The 23,726-nt window shown below is 44.2% G+C and overlaps 1 protein-coding gene across 1 annotated transcript in view; it reads left to right on the top strand.

Moving 5' to 3' along the window:
- The window catches only part of PTPRQ (protein tyrosine phosphatase receptor type Q), a 1,724,016-nt gene that overhangs the window by 828,292 nt on the left and 871,998 nt on the right, over positions 1 to 23,726 (top strand). The window contains exons 31-32 of the mRNA XM_085652983.1: positions 3,354 to 3,461; positions 13,794 to 14,075. Coding sequence (XP_085509109.1) covers positions 3,354 to 3,461; positions 13,794 to 14,075 — 390 coding nt within the window. The remainder of the gene's footprint in view (positions 1 to 3,353; positions 3,462 to 13,793; positions 14,076 to 23,726) is intronic.

Below are 23,726 nucleotides of genomic sequence, written 5' to 3'. Positions count from 1 at the left end.
ATGCATAACACCTGAAAAAATACATTCTACCTCTACTTTCCCAGAGTCGGGACCATAAAGTGCCCAGTACAATAAGTGGGTAAATAGTAGAAAATGGACATACCTGGATTCCGGCGCCAACAGGGTTGTTTTCTTCGGGTGCAAGATGCTGCTGTGAAAGGGGGCCCTGGATGAAGCGATTGATGCGGAAGACGGGAGGGGTGAGTTTGCATCCCAATTCCTCCAATTCCACCGACTCGAAACAGGTGGTCTTCCCGCCACAATCGGCTCATCAGAAAGCCAACTCGTAATTCTGACGGTGGTGATAGCTGTCCTACCCCTACTGCCATCAAGGTGGTTGGCGACCGGCTGGCAAAAGCGACAGTGCTATAGCAGTCTTTCGTTCAGCAAACCACAAACATCGTAATATGATGGGCAGACCAGCGCCATTTTGACAGCAGTTCCTTTACAGCCAAACTCGTAATCAGGCCCTTAGTGTGAAAAAAATCCTGCACTAGGAGTTACTGCAGCATGAAAAATGGTATTATCACTAGACTACTTAGCAGCTGCTCCCAGCTATTTGTCTGACAAACTTGTCTTCAATTAAATTCAGACAAGACTGAAATTCTGTTTTTTGGAACAAAGGGCTACCCAGACTCTATTGAATGATGGCCTAAAGAATTAGCATTAGGGAATGCATCAATGCACTCTTCTCCAGCAAAACATTTGGGGATCAAATTCAACACCAATTTTTTATTTGCTCCTCATATCCAAAAATATCATCTATCTGTTTCATATAACTTAAATCTCTAAAAAAAATACTTCAACTTGTTTTGGACAATATCCAGAAGACCATTGTCCATTCAGTAGTCACATCAAGGCTGGACGATGCCAATATCCCACATCTGGGACTCCTGTTGTACTTGATTTATAGACTCCAGAATATTCAGAATGCAACAGTTAGACTGATTCTGAGAATTCCTATTTGTCAATCAGTCACTCCTCATCTGAAAAATGTGCCCTGGTTATCAATATCTAAACACATCGAATTTAAGTCACATGTCCCTGTCTACATAGCTTTTTATCAGAAAGGCCGAGTTTACATTAGGAATTGATTTAAGTCTTACCATCAATCGAGGTTGGACATATCCAAAAAACCTCTAATGTTACAGGCCCCTATAATATGCAAAGCCAGTGGCAGATCATTTGCCTATCGTGCATCCAAACTTTGGAATGAACTCCTTGTAGTCCTGCAGAAGACTGATATGATATCTTTTTTTGGAAAGAAATTAAAGACTTTTCTTTTTCAATAGCTTCCCAATCGTTTCCTAGCTGCCTAGGTTCCGAACTCTGCTTAGCACCGGGACTCTGCACTATACAAGTGCTTTTTTAATTTATATTATTACATAGAACGTCATTGGAAAAAGCACGGGTACACATTGGTGTCTTACAAAGGCCTAATATTATTGGCCTGAATCCCCAGCATGCCATTGCCCAGGTTCTTTTTCAGAGATGGATGAATTGCTCATGAACAGACGTCTGAACATTGCAGTGATTTCTTTGACGTAGGGCCAGCTGTACTAACGTTTTTCGAGGGTTTGAGACTCGTTTGCGACCGCATAAAATGTGTGGCCCATGTACTAATCCTATTTTGCGAGTCGCAAATCAATTTGCGACTTGCAAAATAGGATTAGCGACTCACTATTAGGAAGAGGCGTTCCAAGGGCGTCCCTTCCTAATAGTGACTCCTGAAGCTATGTATGACTGTTTTTGCAGTCGCAAAACAGTCACAGTTTTCCACCCTTCACAGAAGGATGATAAACCACTCGCAAACAAGAAGAGGTCCCCAGGGAGTGGCTCTAAAAATATTTTTTAAGGGCAGGCAGTGGTCATTTTTATTTTTTTAATGCATCCCATTTTCCTTTAAGGAAAACGGGCTGCATTTTTTTTTAAAACTGCTAAATTTAAAAGCAGTCCCAGACATGGTTGTCTGCTGACCTCCACAGGCCACCAAACCTGGGAGTGCCAGCCATTCCCAATGGGGTCGAAAATTGCGACAGCCTCATTAATATGCACAAGGCAGGCAATTTGCGACCGCAAATTGTGAGTAAACAATGCAACGCAATTTGCGACTTGCAAATTAGTGATTGGTGGGTCGTACATCTGGCCCTAAGTCAGAGCACATACACTTTGGTCAGAATAACCTCTAAGTGTCACTTAAAGCTGATTTAATGTTGGATGGTAAAATAACATGATATGGTGAGTAGGTACAAAAAGGCAGATGCATCAAAAGGTCTTACCCATTCTGTGTATGTGCAATTGCATAAGGGTCTATTTCCAGTGGAGGATCCATAAGTGGACGGCATGATATAGAAAATTCAACCCAGATAACCACATAAACATAAAATCCATAAGCATTTAATTAAAATTAGGTAAATTAGAGTTGAAGAGTCAAAGAATGAGTAGCACACGCTCTGGGCTATTAGCACTGTTTGCAGTCAAGAGACAACTGCCTGTCTTCTGAGAAACAGGTGTTTATCAATAGTTCAAGCAGTAAGGGCTCCATGACATCTGAAAGAAGCACAGCCCATAAGCCCACACCTGTGTACCACACCTGAGCTTTGGCATTGCCCTGATGATAGTGGCAGAGTGTTACTAATCCTGACTCTTTAATGGATGGTGGTTAGATTAATCCGCGGTCCATTTAGGAATTGTAAGTATTGTGTAAGTTTTAGTTGACTGCAGAACTCCGTTCTACTTATTCAGCTATATTATCTCAGTTACACACAGGCACATTCTGTATAAACAGTTTTCCAACACAATTATTACCCACATGCGTCCCCTCTTGGCACTCTGTTCCCACATTTGTGCTCAATTTAAAAAAGGTTAATTGAAGTGAGGTGCATTCAAAGAAGTCTGTTTCTGTTTCAGATATGTTTCTATTATGTCTCCACTTTGTTTTATATTGCATGATCTTGGCTACTCGAAAACTTTTCAGTCTGTATGTGGGTGAAATGTCCAATAACTCAGGCACTGTTTGTATACAGATATGTGTAATTGTGCATCATACCTTTCTACATCGACTGCGCTCCCACATGGGTTACGTTTTATAAGTCTCTATTTGCATGACACATATATGCTTGAAACTAATGAGTGCTCAAGAGGAAACTGACAAAATGAGGAAGAAACTGTTCCACTGGAGTTATTGCATCTGCCTGTCAATAATATTGTCAATGTTTTTGCCTCAAAATGTATGAAAACGTATGTATCTCCACATAACCTTACCCAAATGATTAGGAGGGAGAAGTTGTGGGTACTTCAGTAACAGCCAGATCATTGTTCATGTTTTCTCCAATTACATTTTGTTCTTCTAGACTTAAAGAAATACACAGATTATAAAATGAGAGTGACTGCATCTACAACTGCAGGAGAAAGTTCTTTGTCAGAGGAGAATGATATTTTTGTGAGGACTCTTGACGATGGTAGGTACATAATTAACTACTTTTTCAATAAAGGTGGTCGTTCATTAAAGCAGACAGTCACCCAGAGCATGGAGTAATCCTGGCATACAGTCATTAATCCACAGTAGAGCAGTTCAGTTGCTGACGAGCCCCCAATTTTAGCCTTGATGGTAGTCAGGGGTGCCATCACCATTTGGTGTGTCATCATGTAGACAGTGCTAAGCGACCTGTGGATCATGCTTTTCCATAACCAGAGAACTAAGAGTAAAACTTCAAAAGCAAGCTTACATGTATGTAATTGTTTAGTACCTATTGCCAATGTAGTTGCTGCAAGGTGTTCCAGAAGCCGCATTGGGGGCTACTTGGCAACAGATCAGAGCATGGCTGAAGTCATCCATCCATGCTCTAGCATAGAAGAAGTGTGCAGATAGTCATATCATGAATAGTGAACATACATAGAATGACAAATTAGGAGGAGACTATTATACATGTCTATAGACATATATGTTTAATAAGTATGTATCTCTCTAACCATTTTACTCCTGCAGCTCAGGATTTGCTAGTGAATGAGCTTCTAGCAGCACGTATTGTGAAGTACAAGGTGTATATCGAAAAATAAATTATGGGTTTAAGTTTGGGCCGGAATTGTCTGAGGGCATTGTTTATGTCCAGATGAAAGCTGTTCTAAAAGCTGGCATCTCAAATAACAATACATCTGTCTCTTAGAACCATGAGATAGTTAACGTACAGTTCAGACTGAGCATGAGGAATGGTAGTTCTGGATTTTGTTCAGGAAGTATATGGGGCAGATCCAGCAAGGCTTTTGTAGGTGAGACAATGTGTTATAAATTAAAATCTACCTTCACAGTATGTCAGTGGAGGATATTGCCATATTCTGTAAACATTTGAAGCCTTTTTAGTTGGTAATCTGACAGGCTGGTTTTGTGGGCTTGCTATAGTCAAGGTGCAACTTGGCAAGGAGGTCTACTTCCCTGAGGTAATTCTCTGCAGATGTAAACAGTCATTTTTTGGAAGCGCTTTAACTAGTAGATAGGGAATTTCACTACCTGGGTGTTGAAGTCATGGTGTACTTTCCACGCGACCCCTAGGTTTCTCACCCTACACTTGATGGCAGTGTTTGCCTAACATGGTAATGGGCTTATTGGCTTATCTTCATAAGGATATACAGAGGTTCTAGGACGAGGATTTCATTTTAGAGCCTTTGGGCCCGATTCACAGAACTAACTTAAGACAAAATCCTACACTTACTACCATTTTGGTATTCACAGAAGGCACTTACTCATTTTGGTATTCACAGAAGGCACTTACTCATTTCGGTATTCACAGAAGTTAGGAGTCCTAACTTTAGGACTCCTAAATGCCTTCTGTGAATACCGAAAGTCTTAAAATTAGGATTTTTCTCAGTTTAGTAGTAGTATAGTTAGGACTCCTAACTTTAGGACTCCAAAATGCCTTCTGTGAATACCGAAAGTCTTAAAATTAGGATTTTTCTCAATTTAGTACTCCTAAGTTTAGGACTCCTAACTTTAGGACTCCTAAATGCCTTCTGTGAATACCGAAAGTCTTAAAATTAGGATTTTTCTCAGGTTAGTAGTATTTATAGTTAGGACTCCTAACTTTAGGACTCCAAAATGCCTTCTGTGAATACCGAAAGTCTTAAAATTAGGATTTTTCTCAATTTAGTAGTCCTAAATTTAGGACTCCTAACTTTAGGACTCCTAAATGCCTTCTGTGAATACCGAAAGTCTTAAAATTAGGATTTTTCTCAGTTTAGTAGTAGTATAGTTAGGACTCCTAACTTTAGGACTCCTAAATGCCTTCTTTGAATACCGAAAGTCTTAAAATTAGGATTTTTCTCAATTTAGTAGTCCTAAATTTAGGACTCCTGACTTTAGGACTCCTAAATGCCTTCTGTGAATACCGAAAGTCTTAAAATTAGGATTTTTCTCAGTTTAGTAGTAGTATAGTTAGGACTCCTAACTTTAGGACTTCTAAATGCCTTCTGTGAATACCGAAAGTCTTAAAATTAGTATTTTTCTCAATTTAGTAGTCCTAAGTTTAGGACTCCTAAATGCCTTCTGTGAATACCGAAAGCCTCAAAATTAGGATTTTTCTCAGTTTAGTAGTTGTAAAGTTAGGAGTCCTAACCTTAGGACTCCTAAACTGAGAAAAATCCTAATTTTAAGGCTTTCGGTATTCACAGAAGGCATTTAGGAGTCCTAAAGTTAGGAGTCCTAAACTTAGGACTACACAATTGAGAAAAATCCTAATTTTAAGACTTTCGGTATTCACAGAAGGCATTTAGGAGTCCTAAAGTTAGGAGTCCTAACTATACTACTACTAAACTGAGAAAAATGCTAATTTTAAGACTTTCGGTATTCACAGAAGGCATTTAGGAGTCCTAAAGTTAGGACTCCTAACTTCTGTGAATACCGAAATGAGTAAGTGCCTTCTGTAAATACCAAAATGAGTAAGTGCCTTCTGTGAATACCAAAATGGTAGTAAGTTTAGGATTTTGTCTTAAGTTAGTTCTGTGAATCGGGCCCTTTAAGTCTAATCTAGTAATCAAGAACCTTACGGCTGTAATACACAGATGACAATTGTTCATATTACTTTTTGACCCATGATAGCATCTAAGTTTGCTACTACTAGTAGATCTCAGTATACTTTGATTATTATTGCACTGAGTCTGGGACTTAGCCTGAATCGACTGGTTAGTATCCAGGAGAATGTGGAAAGTAATGTGACTGTAGTTTGAAATGACTACTTTTGCCACAACTATCAAAATTCCACTTAATCGATAAGATGAGAAAGTGTTTGTTAGGGTCTTTTGGGTCTAGAAAGGCTTTCTTGAGCAGTGGGCGATCAGTGATTGGTTTAGAACTTTAGGCAATTCTGCATGCAGAGAGATGTTGATGGCTGTCGAGGGGACATATTTGAACTCTTTGTTGGTTGTGGTTATTGTCACTGACTTGGGGTCTCTTGATTCGTTGCATGGTCTGAGGCCCACTAGAGATATTGTGATTCGCTTAATGAAGGAGAAAAGAGTCTTTGTACCTGGGAAGTTGGAAGCCTCCACATTTTCCTAGAAAAGTATTCTTCTTTGGCTTCAAAGTTACTTTGTAGGTATAGTGCTCAACCATAGTTTTGACACAAAAATAACATCCACAGAGGGGCGTGGTCTCGCTGCTGATGGCGTGAGACACACGCCATCGGAGCTCCGGGCCGCCGGCGGTTAAATCAGCATCTAAAAGCGGCACAACGGTCACGGGGACACCCCATCTGGGGGTGAACACCAAGCGGAGGAGAGCAGGCAGCTATTTGGAGGCCTGGGAACCCGGAACTGAGCGACAGCGGTGAATGCTGTGACGGAGGAGAGGCCCCGACCAGGGAGAGCGTGCCCGCCATTTTGCGCGTCCGGACCCAGCGCGCTCCGGAGAAAAGGGGCCACCGGTAAAGAGGCAGCGGAGGACTGTGGGGCGGTGTAGCAGACCGACCGTATCGACGCCCCGATCCTCCTGCTCAGACCGGCTGGACGGCAGAGGGGAACGGGCTGCGGAGGCGGGGGAGACCGCGACCACCATTTTGAGATCTTCAACCTGAGGCGCCCGGAGCGAGCCCTGGCCCTGGTCCGCGATCCCTGTCTGGAGACCAACAATGCCAGGTTGACAGGCTGAGCTGCAGAGGTACTGGGCTTGGGGCGTTCTAACATTGCTGTTTGGGGCGTACCTTGCCAGGGGGCACCTCGCTTCGCCACTAATACTCCGCCGCTGACACCCTAGACTCTGACCCTGAAGTGGCCTGGTTTGTTCCCGGGCAGCGGCATCCTGCAGTCCCCGGGTTCTCCTATCCAGCACTCCACTGCTTTTGGGAGGTTTGGTAGATGGCCCCCGCAGACAAGCACTAGCCCACCTGCCATCACCGACTCCTCGCTACCATCCTGCCTCCAAGCTGAGTGGGCTTAAGCTCGCACACAACCCCGGACCGCTGCTGAGCCATCGGAACCTTTGACCCTCCCCCAGGGGCACAGCGGAAAGCGCACCTTGGCACCTGACCCTTCTGGCCTGCACCTCGGCTGGGGTGCGGGGCTAAACGTTTTTGGCCCCTGCTGCCTCTGGCGGCCTGGTTGTCACCTCTGATGCCCTGGTGAGACACATCAAAGCACGGTTGGGCGCTTGAGCTACTTCCTGACGCGGTAGCGGGCTCTGGGCCCAGCGCAGCGGAGTGTCGGAATGCCATTGGCTGCAGCTGGGCTGGATCAGGGACACTGACCACTTGGGATCAATCAGGGGCCTCGGAGAGTAGCTGGTGAGACGCGCACCCCCTCCACGATCTACACTCTCCAGGGGGCCTCCCTTCACCACGTGATAACCTGGGGTTCGACACTTGCAACCAGTCAACGTCGCCCCTGCAGGGTGCTGGGACTTTTGGCTTCACGTGGTGGTACTCTGTCCAGCCTTCGTGCTACATTGGAGTGTTCTTGTCGGATGGACTTCTGTGAGAGTGTGATGCATATGGACACCTGACAGTACCCTCGCAGAAGCGGTCATCTTGCCACCCACTGTTGCCGACACCTCCCTAGAACAGGGCTGAACCTCGGGGTCGTCACGGGGTGTCAGTCAACCTGTGCCCTTTCACTGTCCCAACCTGCCTCAGCACCACATCTCCCTAATGCTGGACCCCTGAACACTTACACGTGAGTCTGTGGCCTTTCCGGCGCTGGTCTGTCTATCCTGCATCTCCCTCGAGTGACGGGGCCGGAGCAACGGGTCGACCCGGGGGGGGGGGGGGTGGTCACGATGGAGGGCTCTCTGGGGAATCTGTCAGAGGCCTGGAGACTTTGAGTTGCTTGGTGGATGGGGACCTGTGTCGCCCTCCCTTTGGCTGCGGGGCTCTTTGGTGGCCGCGCCCTATACCCACGGTACTGGCCTTCGCGGGTCCTCTGGAGTATAGTTCTCTGGACTTCTGGTTTGATAGTTGGGGCTCCCCCGGTGCCTGGACAAGTGGGTGATCGGCGACGGGGCGACAGCTTCTCCAGCACAGTATTGGACCAATTATCAGCGCCCAGAGACCATGACACGCTCCAGGACAGGGAAGGAACACCAGGCGGCCACCAAGGACGCCACGGTTATAGATCTGTGGAGTAAGCCAGGCTCGGCCCAGACGGTTGCTGCATCAGCGGGAGCTGGGGGCCCCTCAGAGCCGGTCACACAATCCTTCATGGCTTTGTTTATGCAGGAGCTCAAGTCAGAAATCGGGTCTCTGCGCAAGGACGTGCAAGCTTGTGTTAAGGACCTTTGGAGAGACGTGGCGGAGCTGGGGGGGCGAGTAGATGACCTGGAGAAGACCCTAGACGCTCGCACTGAGGACCAGGAGCAACTGTGGCAGCGGCTCGCAACATTGGAAGAACAGCATGTTGAACTGCAGATCAAACAGGAAGATTTGGAAAATAGGGGGCGCCGGAACAACCTACGCATACGAGGCGTACCAATTGGGGCGGAAGGTGCAGACATAATGTCGTTCGTGGCGGACCTGCTTCACGACATCAGAGGAGACGACGACGTCTCGCCACCAATACTGGACCGTGCGCATAGAGTCTCGGGACCGCCTGGAAGACCTGGTCTCATCCTGGATATTCTGACACGGGTTCACTTTTTCGTTGAAAAAGAAGCCATTCTTAAGGCAACCAGGGATAAGCCTGAGATATTGTGCAGAGGCGCGCCCATCCAGTTATTCCAGGACTTGGCCCCCACGACTCTTCGACGCAGGAGGGATTTCCGACCCATTACTGACAAGCTGCGGGAACTTAACATCCGCTATCAATGGGGTCACCCCTTTGCCCTCATGTTCCAATGGGAGTCTAAACGCCGCGTGCTGCGATCCTATAGAGAGGCGGCTCAATTGCTTCAAATCCCAGACACCCCGCCAACCAGCCCTGCACGCCGGCCCGCCAAGCTCCGAGTCCCGTCACAACCACAATGGTCCACGGTGCGCCGCCCCAGACACCCTTCTTCTCCTGATGGTAGCAGATCATCGCGGGATAAGCAGGACATCATACGGCATATAAAATCTCTTGAGGGAGGCCCGTCGCCCACCGGATCACAGGCATCCGCCTCCACTTGAGCCGCCTTAATGTTGGGCGAGTTGTCTACCATCTGTCTCCTGACTAGGGACATGACCAGACCGGTCGACCTGTGGTTGTTCTGCTCTCCTTTACTGTGCCCCTGACGTCACACTATCGGGCACCTTGTCTACAACACTGGGGCGGCGGCCCGGAGATGCCCACCGGTGACCAGGCTTCATGATCTGCGAGATGACCGGCCCTCACTCCTATTTCTGGGAGAGTGACATCTCCGGGACAGCTTGTGCCGTTGCGCCTGGCTCCTCCCTTGACTGGAATAGGCTCTGTTGGCCATGTTGGCCATTGCAGTATTTTAGTTATTCTCCCAGTTCCCACCCCTTTCCCTCTCTTTCCCTTCCCTATACACCCTCTCGGCGGGGGGAGAACGCTGACATGTGGAAAAATAGCAAGGTGACAGCTGTATCTGACGATATGTGAGTATGGCCACAACACCTTGTTGGAAGATTATTTCCCTTAACCCCTTCAGCGCTGCGGGAATTCCCCCGCGGTGCTGAAGGGTTCGAGCGCGGGCGGGCCCATGACGGAACGGTTCCGTCATGAGCACAGCGCAACCGATGCTCATGACGGAACCGTTCCGTCATGGGCATGGAAGGGGTTAATGTGAGGGGGCTCAATTCTCCCAACAAGAGACGCCAAGTATGGCGGTATTTACTACTGCAGAATCCTGATATAATCTACTTGCAAGAGACCCACCTCCTTACGGCTGACGTAACACGTATGTCTCACCCACGTTTCCCCCAACAGTTCTGGTCCTCAGCAGCCACTAAGACAGCGGGTGTAGCTATTCTATGCAGGGCAGGTATCATACAGGGAGGCACCAAAGTGGTTCGGGACACTGAGGGCAGATTTCTGAGGGTGGAGATAAGGAGAGGGTGCCGTACGCTTACTCTTTGTAATATATATGCACCCAATCAGGGCCAGGACGCTTTCTTTCGCAGGATCTTTAGGGAACGCCTTGAGCGGGTAACCTCGGACCCCATAGTCGGAGGGGACTTCAACTTGGTATGGGATGCGGATTTAGATCGCTGTGGGGGCGCCTTCCATTGGGTGGGGGCTATGTCCGCAGCAGTGAAAAAATCCCTCACTGCTCTAAACCCGGTCGATGCCTGGCGCTATCACTCCCCTGAACTGCGAGACTACACCTACTACTCCCATGCCCATTGCTCATACTCTCGCATTGATTTTATCTTTGTGTCTCACTTTCTGATCAAGGACACTCTTTCGGCGTCCCATTCCAGTATTGCGATCTCTGATCACGCACACGTAGAGTTACTACTACATGAGCATTTCTTCCGCCCAATGCGGCCTAATAGATGGAGGTTCCCGGCCTATGTCCTTAGAGATCCGATAGACAGGGAAGAGCTTCAGGCGGCTATCTCCGCATATTTTGAAAATAATGACTCATCGGAGACCTCCCTTCCAGTCTTATGGGACGCTTTCAAAGCTACGATACGCGGTACCCTTACATCATTGGCCATTGCTAGGACACGGGAAGCTCGGCTGTACGAAAATAAGATCACGCGAGAAATTAAGATGCTCGAGAGGATGGATCAGGAGCGCCCCTTGGCAGTACATAAAAGGCGACTGGCTGTATTTAGGGGCCAGCTCCGGGTGCACAGAACAAACAAGGCTGAACATGCGCTACTCGCATTACGGCAGCGCTATTACGATGGTGGGGACAAGGTGGGAAGTGTCCTAGCACGTCGCTTGAGAACGCGGGCGGCCAAGGCTCATATTGCAAAAATACGGAGGGGGAATGGGTCGTGGGCTATAGCAGAACTGGCTAAACTTCAGGAGTTTCGTGATTATTATGCGTCTCTTTACACTAATGATCCACCCGCACCTGATCTGATATCGGCCGCCCTGGACGCCTGTGCCTGGAAGCCACGGTTCTCTAATAAAATTGTAATGCTCCCTCGGGACAGGGGCGGACTCCCTTGCCCCAATCTGATCGAATACTATTCGGCGTCACACCTCCCCTTTATCCTGGAGTGGGGAGCATGGGAGAGCGAGACGGTGTGGTTTCATATGGATCGGGCGGTCACCTGTCGCCCACTGTGGGACCACGCTTGGCTACCTAGGGAGGTGCGTCACCGCAGCGCCTACCTGGCAGCTCCTACTAAAACGGTGCTTGGGATTTGGGACAAAGTGGCAATCCGCAGGGGCCTTACCTCCTTTCCGTCCCCACCTACTCCAATTGCTCGCAACCCGCAGTTCCCCCCTGCGTGTCGCCCGCCTTACTTTTCAAATTGGACAGAAACCGGATGTAGAACGATACAGGATTTATTTCTGGGAGATGATTTCAAAACTTTTGCTCAATGCAAGCAAGAATTTTGTTTAACAGAGAAGGACAGATTTCAATATATCCAGCTTCGGCACTGGATACAGGGCTGCTCTTGGGCACGGGCGGCTACGCGGCCTTTCACGCCGTTCGAGCGGTTGGCGCGTACCTTCGGCACTTATAAGGGGCTAGTTTCTCACATAAACCACGTGCTCCAGCGTTCACAGCGTTTGGATGCTCATCCTTATCAACAGAGGTGGCAGTCCCTCTCCGGTTCTGACGTTACCCCTTCTCAGTGGGCGCGGCTCAGGCGAGATATCCCCAAAACCCTACATAGCACTCCCCAACAGGAATCTGCCTACAAAGTAATAACTCAATGGTACTATACCCCTGCTCGACTCCAACAAATGTTTCCTAATACCTCCCCCATATGTTGGCGCTGCGCTCAGGCATCGGGGGATTTTATTTATATTTGGTGGACGTGCCCTCTCCTGACTACCTATTGGAAAGAGGTCCTTAGCCATATTAAACGGGTGCTGGGATACCCGCTGCCCGAGGACCCGCTCACAATCGTTCTGGGCCTTAGACCGGTGAATCTGAGAGCTATGACGTGTCGGGATCGGCATCTTAGTCTCCACATGCTGGGAGCTGCAAAGCAAACTGTTGCTCTTTATTGGAAGAAAGCAGAAACACCCTCCATAAACATGTGGTTTACACGCTTGTGGCATGTGGTAGCGATGGAGCTGCTCACGGCACGTCTTCAACTCCGGGATACTAAATTTCGGAAACTTTGGAAGCCTTTGATTGACCACTTGGGGCGAATGGAACACGCTAGACTGCAGCCACCTAGACTCCGAGCCCTGCAGTTGTTTGATGATGTAGTTTGCTCCACCGACGCAGGGGATTTCTGGAACCCTACAGATCGCATACATCATATGCCGCCCACAGACACTCTTCCTGACTTGGACGACTTTGCTCCCGACGCTTGAGCCATTGTTACTGCCCCTAGCCTTACTACACATTTTACCAGAGGCGATGTCTGGTTTAGCTGCAGCGACACTCCCTGGTATTACAGTGGTTCTAGATAGCGGTAGTAGGGAACTACCACCTCTCCCCCGCCGCTTTTACTCACCATTCCCCACTACCCCTGCTTACCCTTCCCCCCTCCACGTTGATGGATTTCTTTTTGTTAATCTGCGAGTTATGATACACAGCAAATTGATATAACAACGCCATAGTGATGCAGCGCAGAGGTGCCATTATTAGGGAGGCTGTCATGACTGCGGCATGGAGTATCGTTGGTGATTTCAAACCCGCAGGGTTAGCCGGGCGTGAGATAAGTTATGGCGCTGAAAATTAATGTTCTCTTCTTACGCGACCTGAATCAGTATTATATTGAGCCATATGCAGGCTGCTGTATCATGTAATACACTATGTGTCCTTTATAAATGCCAATAAAAACGTTATGAAACAAAAAAAAATAACATCCAGCTTAGCCATTAGCAACCAAACAGTTTTATCATTCAAGGATGGATTACTGAATCTTGTGCAGCAAATTGACGTTTTTGGTCAGTTGCCAATGATAATTTGTCCACATTGCCAAAGTCATCAGTGTTGGAAGCTAAATTCAAAAGCATGAATAGAATTTGCAAAAAACACACCGCTTCCACTTCAAAATAGTTGTTCCACGGATTGTTTCTACTAATTCACCCATTACATAAAGTGGGGAGTTTGCCTTCACATGTTTTATAAATTCAAGAAACTCTACAATTTCCACTCTGGCTAAACAGCTGAATGTATTTCTTTGCTTGGTTTCTTATTTTGTGTTTCTATATTATAGAAATTCTTGGGAATATATTTAGAGTTAAAAAAAGTAATTTTCACTATTTCATGGTTTTCTTCTTTTTAGAACCTGGCTCTCCTCCCCAGAATCTAATGCTGATAGGGATTACTGCAAGAAGCGTCAGTCTTGAATGGGCTGCCCCGAGTGAGCCGAATGGCATAGTCACTCATTATGAAGTGCTGTATAGGAACTCATCTGGCTTACATGCCGAGAACACTTCTGCAACAACCATGACTTTAAGTTATCTTAAACCATATACACTGTACAACATTTCAGTAAGAGCCTATACAAGAATAGGACACGGAAATCAATCAACGTCTGCATTGCCTGTAAGAACTTTAGAAACTGGTAGGTGAATTTTTTGGGATCATACAGCATATGCAACAATATCATAAGTACAAATATTAATGTAGAAGATTTTCGTTAGTGCTGTTTAGGACAACTGATATTCAGCATATATGATACCTACGTGCACTAGAATGGGTTTATAAGGCTATTTTTATATATTTCCAAAATAAATTTATTTGCTATTGCTACTGCTAAGTTTCTTAATAAATGCACATTTTGGGTTCCTTTTGCATTTTTGTAATTTTATTGTTATAATTTCAGTACGTGGTATTGTACAAGTTTTGACTGCATCCGTCTCCTATGAACATTTTCTTAGCGGGCAACCTTTTTTCTTTGTTCTACTGCATATTCGTAATTATGACATGGCCATTTCATAACAAGGATTTTATGGCAGGAGGCTAGCATTATGCATTACATTTTTTTCACTACTTCCAAGCAGCAAACACTTCAAAGTAAAAACAAAAGAGAATTGCATGACTCATAAAGAACTTTAGAAACTTTAGTCCATAAAAACCCACGTTTTATCTTCTCCCTCTTTTGTTTTCTGCTTCTGAGCAGATAGGTCTATCCAGATTTACCTGGGAGATTAATTAAGTAGATAAATTGTTTGTCGATTAGATGTGTGAAGTTGGGTTTCAATCAAATTTACGGATTATTTTATGTGATTGGATGCTTAAAGTTTGATTAGTATATTGTTAATATGTTATAGTAGATGAGATAAAAAAATATTAACACAATTGTATAAAAGTCTAATATGTTGATTACCAGGTAAGTAGATGGAGTTTGAGGCAATTTCGCCAAGTAAATACTTAAGAAATTGCTCTGAATTCAAGACTTTGGGGACAAGACATTTATTCAGCATTGTTTGGAAACGCATCTTTCAAATCTGAGTGTACACGTTAAAGTAAGGGTAAATATGCCCCAAAAGACGTGTTTCATCCAAGAAGATCAGACTGGTGGCCATTAAAAATGTGTCGGACAATATTAAGCAGAGAATCATAAGATCTCTAGAAAGAGAAGAAAGAAATATGATGAGAGCAGAGTTCTCTAGTCCAGTTGTAGGGGAAAAGGAGACTATGGGCATCATTAGGATGGTGGGCGGACTTTGTCCGCCCGCCATCCTGACGTGAAGAGGGACAGCCCGCCATAAGGGCGGGGGTCCCGTGGGGGCAATTAGGATGCGCCCGCCACACTGGTGGGTGCATCCTGCATTCCTAACATTGCGGCGGGCGGTGCTCTCAGCACAGCCCGCCGCAATGCCAGGAAGGCATGTCATGCACTTCCATGCACAACGTGGCAGGCACTGCGCGGTGCCTGCCATGTTGTGCATGGAACTGCAGGGGGGTACCATAGGTACCCCCATGTGCACCTCCCACCCCCCAGAATCCCTGGGGCCCCGCTACGGGCCCCCAGTGGCAAAAACCGCCTGCCTTTCCGTGGCAGCGTTGACGCCACGGAAAGGCACATCTCCGCATGTATGCTAATATGGATGGCGGTGTCTCCCTGACACCGCCACCATGTTAGCTGCTTTTCCACCTGGTCGATTCTGCGACCGGGTGGAAAACCGGCAGATGGTCTTTTCGTCCGCCGGGGTCTCCCCCGCCATGGTAATGTGGTGAGGGGGAATTTTGAAGCGGGCGGTGTTTTTTAGCAAGTGGATCGCCACCGCCATACGGGCGATGGCGATCTGCCCGCTATACTAATGGGCGTCAATGACTCAGAATGTAGGCCCTGAGAAAATTATTTACATGTTTAAACTAAGAAGAGGGTTGGGCGAGCCCTAAAACAACGTGAGTATACATTACTGGATGTTTTAGGTCAGTCAGCAAGAATGTTTGATCTAGTGGATGAAACATATATAAAAGGAAATTATATAATCATTGCACTTTTGAGAGGTTGTAGTCAGAAGCTTTTTGTTTTTTTAGGAAACGCAAATGAGAGTCTGATCACTGAGAGAAGAGAGTCAGTTTTGATGCGCATAAGTCCAAAATTGGGCAATCTAGTATGGGAAGAGTCCCGAAAAGAGGCTAAGGCCATTTCTTTGGTGAATGGGATGGTTAAATCCCTTAGTAAGTATGTGTCTACATTTATTGCCTTGAATAAGGCTCAAAATTCAATGTGGAAATTTCGAGGAGATTATGGTAGAGTCTAAGAAAATAGTTAAGGATCCATTAGGTGCGAAATTGTTTGACCCAAAAGACGTGCACCATCCGAGACATATAGAAAGGGAAGAAACAAATATGATGAGAGCAGAGTTCTCTAGACCAGTTGTTGGGGAAAAGGAGTCTATGACTCAGAATTTAGACCCTGAGTTGATTAGTTACCAGTTTAAACTAGGAAGAGATCCCAGAAAAGGGTTGGAGAGAGCCCTAAAACAATGTGAGGAAAAATTACTGGATGTTTTAGGTTCGTCAGCAAGAATATTTGATATAGTGGAAGGAATTTATATGAAAAGTAATTATATAAATATTGAACTTTTGAGAGGTTGGAGTCAGAAGCTTTTTGTTTTGTTAGGAAACACAAAAGTGTGTCTGATTACCGAAAGAAAGAAGTCCGTTTTGATGCGTATAAGTCCAAAATTGAGCAATTTAGCATGGACGGAGTCCTCAAAAGAGGCTAAGGACTTTTCTTTGGTGAAGGGATGGTTAAATCCCTTAATAAATATGTGTCTACATATTAGATAAGGCTCAAACTTCAATGCGCAGAGTATTGAACAGAAATTCTGTATATGGATGGGCTGGAAGGCGAGGGCAACCTTTCCACCGTGGAGTTTATAAGTCCCAGTACAATCAAGGGAAAGAAACAGTTACAGGGTCTTATTCCACAGGTTTTTTTTATCTCACCAGAAGTAATAGATGTGGCAGATCGAGAGGCTCCAGGGGAAGAGGACAACAATCCTCTTCAACAGAGGGTGGGTATGAGCACTATGACTGCTTTTACCCATGTAAAAGTAGGGGGGGGCAGATGAAAGGCCTGATTACGAGCTCGGTGCTCCATAGGACCGCCAAACCCGTGGTGGCAGTCTGACCACTGCAGCACTGCAGGACCGCCCGCAGTATTACGACTGTGGCGGTCGGACTGCCACAGGACCACATGACCATCAGGGAGTGAGGATCCTGCAGCATTCACGCAGCGGTCAGAGGTAGAAATTTGCTGGTGGAGCTGCAGTGGCATCACCGAGCATATTTTGAGTTGCCTCACCACCACCCTTTTTATGACCAAGAGCCCACTATCAAATGGGAGGTCGTGAGGCAAATAAGGCCTCAGGTTCCAAAGTGTGCATGCGGGGGGCACTTGTTGTGCCCCCCTTGATTTACACCCTCAGTTCCTGCAAGGTGTGGCATATATGCCACACTCTGCAGTAAAGTGTAGCCTGCTCTCTGAGAGTGGCAATCTGCATGCTGCTGTTAGACTGCTGCAGGACCGCCCGCCAGACCAGGAATAAACTCCTGATCCGGTAGTATCAGGCCCTAAGACAGTTTGCAAAGAAATGGAGGCTAATAACTCAGGATCCTTGGGTGACTGCAGCGGTTTAAGGATATAGAATTCGAGGAGGATCCATATCAGGTAAGAGAACCAAGAAAGTTGGTTTACAATCAAGACCTGAGAGAGGTGGTAGCAGAGGAGATCCAGGCGATGCTAGAAGCCATAATAAAGATAAATGAAAGGGAGAAAGGCTTCTTAAGTACGTTATTTCAGGTGATGAAAAAAGACAAGGGATGGAGACCAGTAATACATTTGAGATCTTTGAATCATTTTGTAATTTATTGCCATTTCAAATTGAAGGAAATTCACATGTCAAACATTTTGCAAGAGTTGGATTGGATGATACAATTGAATCTCAAAGATGCCTCATTTACAGTTCCCATAAACAACGGGAGTCAGAGATATCTTTAATGCAGTTGTACCAGTTCAGCAAGGTATGAAAATGATTGTGTAGTTAGATGACATACTTGTCATGAGTCAGGAAGAGGAGGTTTAAAAGAGTCATCTGTTGTTAGTAAAGGATCTTTTAGAATGATTGTGATTCATTATCAATCAGGAGAAATCATCATTACAACCTCATCAGTCAGTGCATTTTTTGGGTTTCAAGATAGACATGGCATAGGTATAGTTTCATTTTCCAGACAGGAAGATAAAAATGATCAAGAGAGGGGTAGGTCCTTTAGGGAAAAGGAGGGAAGTGACCTTGCGGGAACTGGCTTGTGTTGTAGGACTCCTTTTATCATAAATACAGGCAGTCTTTCCAGGTCCTTTATATTACAGGGCTTTGCAACACCTAAAAGCATCGGGTTTGTTAAAGGGTCTTTGGTATGGAGACAAACTAGAAATGATCGAGGAAGTGAGTGAGGAGTTAGCCTGGTGGATGGAAAATCTGAAGGTTTGGAAAGGACGAGCAGTTTTTGGTACATTGACAGATAATGTGATAGAGTCAGGTACATGCAACTTAGGATGCGGACGATGTAACTAGAAGGAAAGGAAGGATCCTACAAATTCAAAAGAAATTGCTGCTGGTCTGTTTGCACTCTGCAGTTTCAAGGATCAGGTGAAAGGCATTTCATGGTTACTGAGAATGGATAATGTAATTGCAGTAACTTACAAATACAGGTTAGGAGGAAACTGTTGATAGAGGTATGGGAGTTTTGTCAGGGGCACAGGAGGTATGTAATAGCTCAGTATGTTTCAGGAAAGGAGACTCTTGTTGCGGATTGGAATTCTCTCAATTTGGGGGATTGCAGCGTTTGGAAGGACGTTTGGTGAAAATATCAGATAAATATCAGATATATATTGTGGACATGAATATTGATGTCAAAAAAATCGTTTTAATTGTTGTTTTTAATAGCAAAGTTAAAAATATTGATATAGTAAATATCTTTGGATATAATATCATTTTTTAGTGTAAATTAGAATGTGTTGTATTCTTTTTTCTTCTATGTGTCTATATTTTTTAATACTTTATTATTTTACAATTTTTTTTATCCAAATTGTTATTATTTATAATGTTTAACTGTTTAATTTGTTTTTAATTACTGAATTTATTTTTAGTAGTGGGATGCTGGGTTAATAGAGGATAATGATGGGGCGATTTTTCAAAAACGTGTGTTATAACTTGTGATAGTTAATAATGTTTAGACATGCAAATTGTTTTAGTAATTTAAAATTTTATTTTATTATATCTTATTTGTTGTATTTTTAAATTGTATGTGACGTTAGATGTATTTTAATGTTTTTTAAAGTTATGTTAACAGATGTTAAACATATTTTAGAAAATGCCTATAAAATGTTATCTTTTTATTTATTCATATGTTTACATTAAACATATTATCTTTGTTGTATGAAATTATTATAATTGTATAAAAAATTGTAAGGAAGAAAAAAAGTAAAAATTGTTATAATGTTAAACGTAAAAATAAACGATAAAATGTTTTAGGAAATTTAGTTATTTGTAAAAAACTTTAGATGCAATTTTCAAAAATGTATGATTGGTATAAAATATGAATTACAATTTTGGAAATGTTGGTACTGATGATGATGGCGGTTGGGCGTAACATATTGGAATGGGACCGCCCAATGAGCTGTCGGCGGTCCCACACCCTGCATTGCAATGCGGCCGCATTCAAGGCGGTCCAAAAGAGTATTTTTTGTATTGCGACGTGTGATTCTGGCTGCAGCACACGCCGCACTCCAAAAAACGCACATTGTGCATATGCCTGCACTCTGTGGCAGGCATCATGTGCTGCCTGCCATATGGTGCAGGGATATGTAGGAGGGTACCATAGATGCTCCCCAAAACCCAACACTGAGGGCTAGGGGGAATGGGGGGCCCGCTATGGGCTCCCAATGTTCCTTTCTGCCAGTCTTTTCATGAGCCTGTTGGATCCATGCCGGTCGGTCTCTCCGACTGCCACACCTCCGCCCACCATCCTAATGTGGTGGGAGGAAAGCATGCTTACAATGGTGGTGAGACCGCCACTGGCAGGCTGTCAGTGGCAGTCTCACCGTCATCATAATCAGCCCCTCAATTACTCAATTTTTGTTTTTATTATTCAATTTATTTTTTATATAAATAATGGTTGTATAACTTAGTGTGTTCTAACATTTTAGAAAAAAATATAATTGACTTTTGGGTTTATGTGTTGTATTAATTTTGTATTTTGTATTTTTTAAATATAATGTTATAGGCAAAAAGTTTAACTTTGAGCTGGAGTCAGTTGATTTGTATTTTTATATTTTTAACACCTTCCCTACGTTTGCGTAGATTGGAGTGGGAATAGTGAACATCACCCCTTTAGTGTCTAACATTTTCCCTGAGTTTGTTTATATTGAAGTGGAAATAGTAAATGTCACCCCTTTAGTGTTCATACGTTCCACAAGTTTGTTTGTTTTGGGGTGGGAATAATAAATGTTGCCACTTTAGTGTCCAAAACCTTCGCGGAGTTGGTTTATATTGGAGTGGGAATAGCAGGTTTCACCCTTTTAGTGTCTAGCACCTTTACCAAATTGGTATAGATTGGAGTGAGAATATTAAATGCTACCCCTTTAGTGTCCAACGCCTTCCCTGAGTTGGTTTATATTTGAGTGGGAATAATAGGTTCCACCCCTTTACTGTCCAGCATTTTCCCTCAGTTTATTTATATTGGAGTGGGAATAATAAGTTTCACCGTTTTAGTGCCCAAAACCTTTTACAAGTTGGTTTAGATTGGATTCGGAACAGTAAATTTCACCCCTTTAGTGTCCAGCAACTTTTCTAGATTGGTTTAGATGGAGTGGGAATAGCAAATGTCACCCCTTTAGTGGCCAACAACTTCCCCAAGTTGGTTTATATTGGAGTCAGAATAATAGGTGTCACCCCTTTAGTGCCCAACACCTTCCTGAAATTGAATTACATTGGAGTGGAAGTAGTGAATTTGACCCCTTTAGTGTCCAACACCTTCCTCAAATTGGTTTAGATTGGTTGTTTTGATATTTTTTGTTATTTTTATTTACATTTTTAAAGTTAATTATAATGTTTTAGGTGTATTAATTTATAGTTTATGGTTGCGCCATTTTTATAGGAATATATTCTAATTTAATTATAGATGTTTATCGTAAGATTAGGATTTATTTCAAGTAACTGGTATATGTAAAGATAGGGTTTTTGGTATTTTTTATTCAATTTCTTTGTTATTTTGATGATAATTTTGTTGTCGATATTTTTGACATGGTATATGTTCATTTTTATGTACTGATATTTGTGTTTGTGTGGCGCAGCGGCCTGAGCGGCTAACTATGGAGTGCAGGGCTTGTGGTTCAATCCCCAGCGGCAGCTCAGCTCAGCATCATGTGACTTTGGGCAACAGTGCCTGAATAGCCTTTGGGGTGATAAGGCGCACATTACAAATCTGGAGTTTATTGTTGTATATATAAAACACAATAGTTTTGTTAATGATATTTGTTTGCTTGATATTAGTGATTTTTACAGTTATGTTTACGGAATCGATATTTTTGTTCTCGATATTTAATTTTCAATATTAGTGTTTCTCGATATTTGTTGCATCGATATCATGACACTGATCTGATTGGAAGTTATGGGAGTGTTTTTTCCAAAAAATAGAGTCATATCTGGGACCAATAAAGTTGCATTTGTTTGTGTCTCACTTGACATTTCAGAAGTAGACGTATTTCAGTTGCCATCTGGATCTGGGAACTATGACGATGGATGCATTTACTCAGTGTTGGGTGAATCTGGGGTGATGCTTTTCCACATATTGCGCTGATTCAGATAGTGCTGGTTCAGTTGAGAAGACTGAAATGCCAAATAGTTTTAGTAATGCCTTTTTGGGTGACTCAGATTTGGTTCCCATCGGAGATGGAGTTGGCAGTGGAAGTACCTTATTTAATTCGATCTTGTGAGTGTTGGAAAGTGTAGGAGGGGAGGAGCATCCTTTGGTAAAATTGGGTATGCTCAACCTTCTAGTTTGGAAGATATCAGGAGATAAGGAAGATATGTTGGACTTTCAGGGTACATTTCTAAACTTCTCAATGATTCATAGGTGCCAGGAACTAGGAAAAGATATAAGGGGGCATGGAATGTCTTGGGCACATTGGTGCTTGGAGAAGGAGTTGGAGCCGATAGAGGCTGATGAAGTAGAGGTTTCAAAAATGTTGGCAAATTTCTTTTCCAAAGGATTTTCATATAGTACTGTTAATTATAACAGACCAGCAATTGCAGCAGGTCATTCTTTGTTAAATAGCTTATTGATTGTGAAAAGTCTATTGATTTGTAGAATTCTGAAAGTGATTAATCTGAAGAGGCCTCCTAGGTCATGTTTTGAAAGTGTTTGGGATGTCAATTTGTTTTAAAGATGTTCAAGTCTTGACCAATAAATATGGGCCTGATTACGAGTTGGGTGGTCCGACTGCAGATGGCGCAAAGCGCCATCCACTGTAGGCCCGCCAAACCCGTGGTGCCCGCCAGGTCAGGAGTTTATTCCTGGTCTGGTGGGCGATCCTCTGGCAGTCTGAGAGAGGCCTGGTCTGGTAGGCTAATAGACGAGCTTAGCATGCAGACTGACGCTCTCAGAGCACCACCTGCACCGTCTTGCACAGTGTGGCATTCATACCACACCATGCAGGAACTGGGAGTGCAAATCAAGGGGGGGCACTACATGTGTCCCCCGCATGAATCCCCCTAGGTCCCGAGGTATCAGGCCCCGTCAGTTGCTTCACTGCCACCCTTTTCATGGTGGGCTCACCGCCATAAGAAGGGTAAATACAAAGGAGCGGTAGTAGAGTCTAACAGATCGCACATCAGAAAACAATATATAATCGGACTGGGCAGTCAAAGTAGTACTCTTGATTTTCTTGATAGCAGATGAAAATAAAGCAAATTGATTATGGTGCCACTCAGGGTTACAAATGCACCCTACTACCTTGGGTGCATGAACACACAGATCCTGTATAACAGTTACTGTATAATACAATAAACAGTACAAGTACCCCGGCACTCAAAAGTGATATCCCTTTTCCCTTATGTCCAACCTTAATAAGCAAAACCACATTCCGTTTTCTCAATATATCACTGATAACAAGCAAAGATGGATTATTTTACAGTTATCCTTTCAATTGTTATGCCTCTTGAAGAATGAGGGGTCTTTATGGTCTTTGTTTGAAAATTATGATGTTCTAATGTTTTGCTTAAACTTAATGTTTCGCTTAAATTAAAAAACAAATTTTTTGTACGAATCCATCTTTGCTTGTTATCAGTGATATATTGAGAAAACGGAATGTGGTTTTGCTTTTTAAGGTTGGACATAAGGGAAAAGGGATATCACTTTTGAGTGCCGGGGTACTTGTGTTGTTGGTCATAAAAAGGGTGGTGGTGAAGAAGCTTGAATTATGCTCAGCGGTGCCGCTGCGGCACCTCCAGCATATTTTTGCATCTGACTTCTGCACGAACGACGCAGGATCCTGAATCCCTGGCTGTTTGACCGCTGCAATCATAATACTGCAGGTGGTCCTGCAGTGCTATGGATTTCAGACTGCCACCACGGGCTTGGCATGTAATCTGGCCCTAAGTATTTACCTTAAGAGCGTTGACATGGAAATTAGCTACTTTACTTTGTCTCATTTCTTTTAGATGGGTTTCTGATGTTCAAGCTTTAGATATTT

Source organism: Triturus cristatus, chromosome 4_1, assembly GCF_964204655.1.
Source record: "Triturus cristatus chromosome 4_1, aTriCri1.1, whole genome shotgun sequence".
NCBI classification, from domain to species: Eukaryota; Metazoa; Chordata; class Amphibia; order Caudata; family Salamandridae; genus Triturus; species Triturus cristatus.
Note: the sequence above shows the minus strand (reverse complement) of the source record. Positions and strands in the feature narration are given on the sequence as shown.